Raw genomic sequence first — 11,086 nt, forward strand, 5'->3', positions numbered from 1 at the left:
ATGTCATCCAGCAGCTCCTGGAGCTGTCTGAGCAGGTCAGCGGGGACGCAGTGCAGCCCCAGCCTTCGGAGCCAGCTATCGCCATGGAAACTGCCATTAACCAGGACATCCTGCAGGTGAGCAAAGCACATTAACCACACTACATCAATTGGGTGATAACAAGGACAAACAAAAAGTAATCAGGTCTTAAAGCTGACATACAAAACTAAAACATAACATAACAAAACTAAATAGATGTCAAGATCGTACTTCTCATCTTCATACTTGGGTGTAATGATAGACTGTCTGCTATCCAAAGACAATTGAATATATCTGCAAAAATACAAACAAATACTTTATTTCCTTTACCACTTTTAAGGCGAGTAGACAAATTATTTTTGTTTTAACATCTATGATTCCGATTACTCTACAGTATTACAATAATGCATGTTACAAGTGTTTGTCCACCGCTTTTAAATAAAAACTGCTCCACCGAATGAAAATCTCCTCAAAGATTTAAATCAATCAACTATAATTTCATATTGAGAAGAGCCAAAAACATTTTCTTGAACTATGTCCCTAACAGCTAATATACATTTTTGCCAATAAATCGGTGATCCAAGGACCCCAGATTTAATTAACTTGGACTTAGGCAGTCTCTATTGTACCAGTCCATAATACAATTAAATTGGAATTAGGACAAGAATCCTAGGATCCTGACTTTTTTTTCTATAAACTCTGACTTAAGTCTCAGAATTCTGTCTTTAATCTAAGAAGAACAAAACAAATAAATAGTAACTTTTGGTAAAATAAAAAAAATGTGGCACTCATCTTCTCCCATATAATTATCATCTACAGCAGTGGTTCTCAAATCTTTTTCAATCATCCCTTTGAAAAAAAAAATACCCCCTGATCAACGCAAACACAATTTGTTAAGGAAAAAAGCCTATATAAAGGTACAGGACAGCGCTGCGCCATCAGTGTCTGATTTATTAAAACAACAACATGAGAAACACTTAAATGCTACATTTCAAATGTTTACAATCCATCACTAAATTCATGGCAAACCAATTTTAACATCATGCAATAACACTAAGACGATATTAGTTGCATTGAACTGATCTTTTTAATAAGTTGTACTTGTAGTGAGAAACATGGGCTTGTGCTTCACTGAGGATCTTTGTCATTCTGACAGGGAGGCAGTTATTACACTTTGCGTTTTGAAATATGTGTAACTCTGCTCAAACTTCGTTACTTTTCCTAAAATTGGTATATTTATTTATTTTGTATTTGCGTGGGGAATGAAGAGAAAAAATATATGAGCATTTTATGAGCATGGGATTTTGACCCCTCATATAAACATATGCATAATGCTGCGCTATACTTTGCGGCCACACGCCGTTGTCAAGCAACGCGTATTGTTTAGGTGTCCTTTTGAAAAGCAGGCAGTCATATAATTAACTATAACTAGCTAGATCTGATAGATTTGGACATAGACGCACGCGAGTGAAGTATAACCGGACGCTAGAGAGAGAGATCAGATCAGCTGCTGCTGATGGAGAACACACAGCTCTGCATGATCACAGCTCCCCCGCTGTGACGGATCGTTGAGCGGAGCAGAATACACTTCGAGTTAGACCTAACACACTTATGGCGCATTTCCACTGCAGCGGGTAGCCCCGTTTAAGCGTCCTTAACCGTCCTCAAGCGGCCAGGTCAGTTTTTGGTGGCATTTCCATATAGCCTAGTACCGGCTAGCGGGTACTTTTTCCCTCTTTTTCCGGCCCCATAAAATCGTGGTTCTATCAGACCAGGCCAGGGCTGTGACGTCAACACTCGACTGCTGATTGGTCAGAGAGAATCGTCACAAGATTGCGCGCGAGATCATCCCTCGCGTCGCATATAGATCTAGAAGCAAGCTTGCAGCATTTTGTAAACGGAGGAGCTACAAAAATGGCAACGTCGAAGAAAAGCACACTGTGGTCGACCGAGGAGGTGACGACGTTCCTTAATCTCATTGGGGATGATAAAATCCAGCGGGAGCTCGACGGAACAACGCGAAATGTGAAAGTGTTCCAGGATGTCTCTGCACAGATGCCCGAACGCTGATTTTCGAGGACTTTCCTGCAATGTAGGGAAAACGGCAACGGCTTTACTGGAGTCCCTGCAAGGTACGCTCACTTCTAACAAAGAAGTCTATTTTATCCTTACATTAATGTTCGACAACCCATGCTTTTATGGAGCCCCGAAGAGCTACATAGCTAGCTAAGGCAGATAGCCTTAGCTAGAGCTATTGTTTGCTAACACCATATGTGCCATTGTTTACGTTCAGTTTTTCTTTTCTATAGTTGTTGTTGCTATTTAGTATTGTGCTGCAGTAGTTTGTGGAATTAACAAGTCATTTTGCTGTTCTAGATGATTACATTGGGACTCGTGAGGAGGAACATTCCCGTCCACATCGTCAGTGAATCCAGAACGGACCCCAGCCGAAGAATCGACACCAACTCAACCACCAACACCGAGTGCCATCACGACACCGCAGCGTGTGGTTCTAGGTAAGAAATAGAAATGGCAAAACGACTGGAATTGTGTTTTTGTTTTTTTAAACCTCGGATCATCCATCAACAGTAATTACAATAAGCTATACCACTGTGTAGAAATGCTCTGTTACAAGTAAAGTCTTAGCTAGTAAGCAGCTAGTACAGTTGTGTGTGACATCCTATCATATACATATATTTATATTCATTATCAACAGGCTGGACATAATGTAATTCACTTTCAAAATCATTGTAAACATCTAGGGCCAGAACTTTCTTTAGTTCACCTTACTGTTGTTCTGTTTATACATGTTATTCTTATATCCTTGTGTGACCTGTACCTGTCCTGTGTTTTTCCTTATTGCTAATTATTATCTTATTGTCACCCAGGCAAGAGGAAACGAGGAGGAGAGGATCGGGCCCAGCAGGAACGGCACCATGACTGGGCAGCCGACGTGGCCCGTCTCCTCCGTGATACTTCAAAAAACCTTAATAGTTATTGTACATATTATATATTTTTATCTAGTTAATTTTTAAATGCAACATTTGTACTTCCTTGTTTATTTATTTTCTTTAAAATGTTCATTTTATATTTACAATTCCATGTATATTTATGCTGGCTGCATTACAGTTTTACATTTTTTATTTGTATTGTTTAATGGCATGCCTTTGATACAACATTTTTTTTGTATTTTTATACTGCCATCAATAAAGTACTTCTTTGACTTATCTTATCTCTTGTTGATAATGAATAGCACCCAACAGAAAAAAATCAGATTCACATAATCTTGATTTAGAGAAGATATAAACATACATGAATTTATAAAGCAATAACAAACACCATCAGTTAGGAAAAAGCCCCTTACTTTTAAGAGATTTAAAGCAAGAAATTGAGTTTGCTAGCTTGAGGTCCTCCTCTAAAACATTATTACATGTTTATTTTTGTAATAGTATTAAGAATACATGATAAATACATAATACATGTAGAAATGTCTCAATTGTAATACCCTCGTTCTACTAGACTCAAACAACACATTCCTTATATATTTCAAAGACGAGAGAACAAAATAAACCTATAACCCATTCAAGCAAGCTTTTAACATGTCTAGAAGAAAGATTGAGGTTATATTTAATATATTATTTTATGTTGTGGATACTTTAGTCTCCATCCATGTTTACAATTGTGCACACTATTTTACACTTGCATTTATGAATATAGTTTTGCTGTGTTTTACACTTTAGTATTTATGTTTATAGTTAGCTTTGATATTCGCTTAATTTATTAGAAAGATTTTCTTTTCATGATCTGATATTTCGTCAAATGTTCTTATTATTTATGGGGCAGTACTTACTGGTGCTTGAAATTCAAATATTTACTAAATATTCAATTCAGATAACATTTGTTTAAAACATTTGACCAACACATGTATATGAAAAAAAAAAGATTTATTTATGTTCAATACAATGAATGCAATACAATGCATATGTAGGTATTCAGGTAGCGCATCAAACCCTCTCTGATGTCAGTGCATTCCACCCATCATCATAGTCCTCTCCATGACTCTCGCAGACGTTATGCAGAACACAGCATGTCAGCACCATGGATTTAACAATAAACAAGTAAACGATCGCTTCCACATCCTCCATTGTTGTGTGTGTTTTGTGAGTTGTGTCGCATTGAAAATGACGCCACTGCAGTTTTACCCAGCGTCGCTCCGCCCAAAAAGCCGACGCCCCGCCTACACTGCGTTGCTACCCCAGGTCCTAAACTGTAATGGAAATGCGCCACGGCCTCGGACGGCCAGCGAGGCAGCCCGAGGCCTGAGCGAGGACTCTTAGGGACGCTTAAACGGGGCTACCCCGTTGCAGTGGAAATGCGCCATTAGCTAGTTTATCTACTCTGGAACTAGCTAAACTAGTTGTACATATACACTGAACAAAAATATAAATGCAACACTTTTGTTTTTGCTCCCATTTTTCATGAGATGAACTCAAAGATCTAAAACATTTTCTATATACACAAAATAACCATTTCTCTCTAATATTGTTCACAAATCTGAAAAAATCTGTGATAGTGAGCACTTCTCCTTTGCCGAGATAATCCATCCCACCTCACAGGTGTGGCATATCAAGATGCTGATTAGACAGCATGATTATTGCACAGGTGTGCCTTAGGCTGGCCACAATAAAAGGCCACTCTGAAATGTTCAGTTTTATCACACAGCACAATGCCACAGATGTCGCAAGTTTTGAGGGAGCGTGCAATTGGCATGCTGACAGCAGGAATGTCCACCAGAGCTGTTGCCCGTGAATTGAATGTTCATTTCTCTACCATAAGCCGTCTCCAAAGGCGTTTCAGAGAATTTGGCAGTACATCCAACCGGCCTCACAACCGCAGACCACGTGTAACCACACCAGCCCAGGACCTCCACATCCAGCATGTTCACCTCCAAGATCGTCTGAGACCAGCCACTCTGACAGCTGCTGCAACAATCGGTTTGCATAACCAAAGAATTTCTGCACAAACTGTCAGAAACCGTCTCAGGGAAGCTCATCTGCATGCTCGTCGTCCTCATCGGGGTCTCGACCTGACTCCGGTTCGTCGTCGTAACCGACTTGAGTGGGCAAATGCTCACATTCGATGGCGTCGGGCACGTTGGAGAGGTGTTCTCTTCACGGATGAATCCCGGTTTTCACTGTTCAGGACAGATGGCAGACAGCGTGTGTGGCATCGTGTGGGAGAGCGATTTTCTGATGTCAATGTTGTGAATCGAGTGGCCCATGGTGGTGGTGGGGTTATGGTATGGGCAGGCGTATGTTATGGACGACGAACACAGGTGCATTTTATTGATGGCATTGTGAATGCACAGAGATACCGTGACGAGATCCTGAGGCCCATTGTTGTGCATCCACAACCATCACCTCATGTTGCAGCATGATAATGCACGGCCCCATGTTGCAAGAATCTGTACACAATTCCTGGAGGCTGAACACATCCCAGTTCTTGCATGGCCAGCATAGTCACCGGACATGTCATCCATTGAGCATGTTTGGGATGCTCTGGATCGGCGTATACGACAGCGTGTTCCAGTTCCTGCCAATATCCAGCAACTTCACACAGCCATTGAAGAGGAGTGGACCAACATTCCACAGGCCACAATCAACAACCTGATCAACTCTATGCGAAGGAGATGTGTTGCACTGCGTGAGGCAAATGGTGCTCACACCAGATACTGACTGGTTTTCGGACCCCCTCAGACCCCCCCAATAAAGCAAAACTGCACGTTTCAGTGGCCTTTTATTGTGGCCAGCCTAAGGCCCACCTGTGCAATAATCATGCTGTCTAATCAGCATCTTGATATGCCACACCTGTGAGGTGGGATGGATTATCTCGGCAAAGGAGAAGTGCTCACTGTCACAGATTTTTTCAGATTTGTGAACAATATTTGAGAGAAATGGTTATTTTGTGTATATAGAACATGTTTTAGATCTTTGAGTTCATCTCATGAAAAATGGGAGCAAAAACAAAAGTGTTGCGTTTATATTTTTGTTCAGTGTATGTATTCTTTACTGTCGGGTCACTTATTACAAGTTCAGCGAGCTGCACGAGACTGGCGGGCTGTCAGGAGAGGGAGAGGAAAAGAGAGCACCCCGTTTACTTTTCCCATTTTATTATCCAGAATTACTGTAAACTTTTGAATAAAGTAGTTAATCTACTATTTGTAGTTTGTTTAAATGCATTAATTAGGTTTTTTCCCATTAACATAAAATAAATCTCACGTACCCCCTGCAGTACTCCAACGTACCCCTAGGGGTCCGCGTACCCCCATTTGAGAACCACTGATCTACAGCATATGATTAAATTATTATTTTATAAGAGCTCTTTATCTAGTGTTCTATTTTAGCTCCAATGTGACATGCACTCTTGAGGTTATAAACATGGATTAAAGAAATCCTTCTGGAAATCTCTCCTCGTCTTTCTTTCTGTGTGTGTCTAAGCATACAAACCCTCAGCTCCATACACCAGCAGCTGCACCTCTTAAGACCTCAAGAAGTTACTGAAGCCATTGTAAGTGATGCAGATGGAAGTCGGAGGACTCACAGTGGGAATAATATTAGAGGGAGATGAAAAGATAAAAAAGTTTCTCAAAAAAGTCCTTGAATAGATATTTGCTTGAAGCTAAGTGATCTGCGCTTTCAAGTTGCCTTCCTTTTAAGGCCCGGACACACCAAGCCGATTTTGGCCGTCGATGGGCGTCAGGCCGACGATGAGCGTCGACACGCCCTACTCAGATTGGTGTGTCCCGCACCGTCGTGTCTTTTCAGCCGTGCCGACACCTTTTCGGCCGAAAACCCACCGATTCGACATGTTGAATCGGTGGGCAGTCGGCCAAAGGGAAAGATTGAAAGGCAGAATTCTGGTGCTTGTCGAAAAATAGTCCCACGCTGGGGGAACGAGAACTTTTAAGTTGAACACTACTGGAGAGTTTAATAGAGCCTTTGCTTTCATCCCAAGATGGTTTGATTATGACTGAGCTTTGTAACATTATTTCAAGCCATACCTCAAATGGTTGAATCTATAATAATGAATAAGAAAATATACTTAACCAGCTGTGTCTCCCTCTCCCCTCATACATAAACTCAAGTGTCCCCCCTGGTATTGTGCCTAAATGTAGTGGGCCATAACATCGGTATGGAATTATTCTGCACAAGTTCTACTTGAAACTGAAAACAAACTGTTCTATTGTCAGTTTTCTGAGCCACTATACAAAGGCTTTGAATTGCACTGCAGCATGCCGAACACAAATACAGACTATAATAACACATTTAAATTGAAAGGCTTTATCTGTTGCTACTGTAGATGCAATTTATACTTTTTTACAATGAATTTATGTCATTAATGGCTGCTATTTTACTACTTTCATATGTTCACATATAATATGTTAATCTACTTCTTATTTCTTTTTACTTGTATTGGCAATTTCTCTTTGCTATGACAATGTACATTTCCCCACTGCGGGACTAATACATGATTTTTGAGTGTAGTTAAGGCTTGTTTTTAGCCAAGATGAAGGAAATAATTTGCAACCCCTACAGGCTGGTAAAATGGCGTGGCATAGGCCTGGCGGAGTTTATTATTCTTTAAGTGGTTAGTATTTAGGAAACATTCTATTGTAGGATTTGACCCGCATTACCCTTAATGTAGATTGTGTTACATGAAGGCGTTTTCAAGCTGTGGTGTTTGAGCAGTTTTTGTTCCTTTCGTAGCAAGCTCTGGAGAACAGTGGGCTGAGTGTGGTCCAGCCGCAGAGCGACAACACATCCAGAGAGAACCAGAGCACGGAGGGCAGAACCGGAGAGAGCAGGAGAGTTCAAATTCACGACAAACCATTCAGGGAAAAGAAAAGGAGCATTTTCAAGAAACCCATACAAATGCCAGGTAGGATCGGTATTACACGACATTCACAAAAGCATCTTATCACAATGACAAACTCAAATGAGATTTTGACATAGTGTTGAAGTTCAGTAGGTTTGTAGTTGCCTTTCAGTACAGTTATTAATGAATTCACAACTTGAAACTAAGACATTTTAAGTTAGATAACTAATAAATCAGTTCAGTTATTTATGAATAAATGTGTTAAAAATGTGCAGATAGAGTGAGATCATTTGAAGATGTGTTTGCAATATAAGGGTTTGATGTAATTATAAAAGGAATTTACTGTTTAAGGACTCTTAATTAAGTTATTTTACTAACGTTCAAAAATACAATTTAAACTGTCCTTTTCCTTGGAAGTTATTTGCATATATATGAAGTTCGTGGCATAAATGAAACATCAGTGCGATTAGCAGTATATAAATGAGCTTGCTTTGTATACAAATATAGTATTCATTGATTTATTCATATTAGATGCATTTTATTCATAAATAAAACTTTTTTTAATGTAATATCTATATACATTGTCAGAGATTGTGTTGCAGATTAATTGCGGTTTAATGTTTTCAGGCTAGGTCTATTTCCTCTTCCTGAAAAAGTATTTGTTATCGTCCCTGTTCATTTTCTTACTCTAAAAATCTGTCATTTTATTGACCAACTTTATACTAACTTGGTGATACATCAATGAGAAAGATGATCGATAATATCATCATTTAAAAAGCTTTAAGTTGCAGCCCGAGCTATCGACAGTAAACTATGTCTGCTTCACTCTGCCTTCCCTCCAGGCTCCATCAGGGAGGAGAACGGCGTCCGCTGGCACGGCTGCCCGTACTGCTCCAAGGAGTTCAAGAAGCCCAGCGACCTTGTCCGCCACATCCGCATCCACACTCACGAGAAGCCTTTCAAGTGCAAACAGTGCTTCAGAGCGTTCGCTGTCAAGAGTACCCTCACAGCACACATGAAAACTCACACGGGCGTCAAGGCCTTTGAGTGTCAGTGCTGCCTCAAGTGCTTTTCCACTTCTGGCAGCATGAAGGTACACATGCGTCTGCATACAGGTGAGAAGCAGGTGCACTTCATGAAAGGGTTACACAAGAAGCAAAACTAACAACAATCAACATTTGCACTTTATTGGCTTTGCTGCATCTGAATGACAAATGTAATTTGTATGCACTTAAAGGTAGGGTAGGTAATTTTGGAGAAACCAGCTCGAGTGCGCTAGAATTTGAAAATACACAACTGGAAAAAATCTGCCACTTCCTTACAGAGCCCCTCCTCCAACACGCACGAACGCGCACATGACCAATGAGGGCACGAGATAAGTTTGTGCACAGATGGAAGGCTGACAGGCAGGTAGGCCATCCAGTTATTTTAGCCGGGCCGGCTCAAATGATTGGTTGTGCTTTTTACAGCGCTACGGCTTCCACAGATTTTTTTATGGATTTGTTGTCAAAGCACTTAAGATATTCATTGCTATCGGGATGTTAAGAGCATTCCATGGAATATAACAAAAAGTGTATCTCGAGCCAGTTTCTCAAACTTACCTACCCCACCTTTAAGTAGAAAAGAGGACGTACAACATTTTCAACATAATGTTTCCAGGCAGCCTTTTAACATTTAGTTATCAGCTATATGGTATAATAAATTATGCAGAGAGCGACAAAAGCTGCTAGACCTGTGTACATATATAGTGGTGCTGCTACAGCCAGATCCCTCATTTGCAATTATGTGTTTGCAATTATCCTGAATTTGCCTCTACTTAGCGAGATGGACCTAAACAAGCATCCCCATTGACATGAAATGTCAGCATTAGTGTGGAATAAAAAACTGTATCACTTTAATTATTATGTGCATCTGTGCATTAGTTGTTGTCTATGATTGCTATGTAATGGCACTTTTCTATGTTAGGTGTTTACTTTTGGTCACGTGTTAGCTCTAAGCTAAGACTTTTCTTAATGTTCTCAGCTGTGTTTCTCACTAAGGCTTGTGCGTATACAGTTTGATATCATTGTCACTTTTTCTAGTGCTGTAATTTTTCATAAATATATATTATATATATTGTTTCCTGCTAACTGCAAGGCTTGGGTTTTATATTATTTATCTAGATTTTCTTAGGGATAGCACATTCTAATATATTTAATTGTAGTTTATATCTACATGTCAGGATCAGTCTAATTCTCTAAATACTAATTCTCCAAAAGTGCTTTTTCTTTCTTCCCAGGTGTACGTCCTTTTCCCTGCCCTCACTGTGACAAGATCTTCCGCACATCGGGCCACAGGAAAACACACATTGCGTCTCACTTCAAAAGTTTACAGCAAAAGAAGCACAAGTTTCCTCGCAAAGCCAACAAAGCCAAAGTGTCCAAGAGTAACCTACCTCTGCCCGACATCCCCCTGCAGGAACCCATCCTCATCACTGACTTTGGTAAAAAAACGTTATGTTAACGATTGTGAACAAACTCGCCTTCTACATTGAGATGAAGTGAAACCCATTGTGCAGTTAACAACATTTCTTTTTTCAAATGGAACACATGTTTCTTGTTCACATGTTGCTTAACAGGCCTCATCCCATCCCAAAACCCCCGCTTGGCCTTTCAACAATACCTTGAGGTGGTGGGCAGTGACCGGCCATACAAGTGCCAGTTCTGTAATAAGGCCTACAAGAAATCAAGCCATCTGAAACAGCATACCAGGTAAAGCTCCTTGAATAACATTGTCCAATACAGAATTTATAATTTATAAGTATTTTTTCTAATTCATGTACTGATAGTTGGTACAGTTCAATTGTATTCTGTATATAATATTGAATGATTGCTGTATAAAGATGGCATTTCTTTACTTTGAATACTTTATGTCCCACTTGAAACTACTTATGGTCTCCGTGATGTTATCCTTTTATCATCCCAGGTCTCATACAGGAGAAAGGCCCTACAAGTGTCTGCAGTGCAGTCGGGGTTTTGCCTCCTCGGGAGTCCTCAAGGCTCACATCAGGACCCACTCTGGTTTAAAGGCGTACAAGTGCCTGATGTGCGACACCACATTCACCACCAGCGGCAGCCTGCGACGTCACATGACCACCCACAGTGACCTGCGACCCTACATGTGCCCATACTGCCAGAAGACCTTCAAGTCATCT

General features: G+C 40.4%; 1 protein-coding gene across 1 annotated transcript in view; it reads left to right on the forward strand.

Moving 5' to 3' along the window:
- The first annotated feature begins 3 nt into the window (after positions 1-3).
- LOC139435397 (zinc finger protein 236-like) overlaps positions 4-11,086 on the forward strand; it is a 15,459-nt gene continuing 4,376 nt past the window's right edge. The window contains exons 1-6 of the mRNA XM_071206046.1: positions 4-116; positions 7,785-7,956; positions 8,736-9,008; positions 10,172-10,375; positions 10,511-10,643; positions 10,858-11,079. Of these exons, the coding sequence (XP_071062147.1) occupies positions 84-116; positions 7,785-7,956; positions 8,736-9,008; positions 10,172-10,375; positions 10,511-10,643; positions 10,858-11,079 (1,037 nt within the window). The 5' untranslated portion in view covers positions 4-83. The remainder of the gene's footprint in view (positions 117-7,784; positions 7,957-8,735; positions 9,009-10,171; positions 10,376-10,510; positions 10,644-10,857; positions 11,080-11,086) is intronic.

This window comes from Pseudochaenichthys georgianus, chromosome 16, assembly GCF_902827115.2.
Source record: "Pseudochaenichthys georgianus chromosome 16, fPseGeo1.2, whole genome shotgun sequence".
Taxonomy (NCBI): Eukaryota; Metazoa; Chordata; class Actinopteri; order Perciformes; family Channichthyidae; genus Pseudochaenichthys; species Pseudochaenichthys georgianus.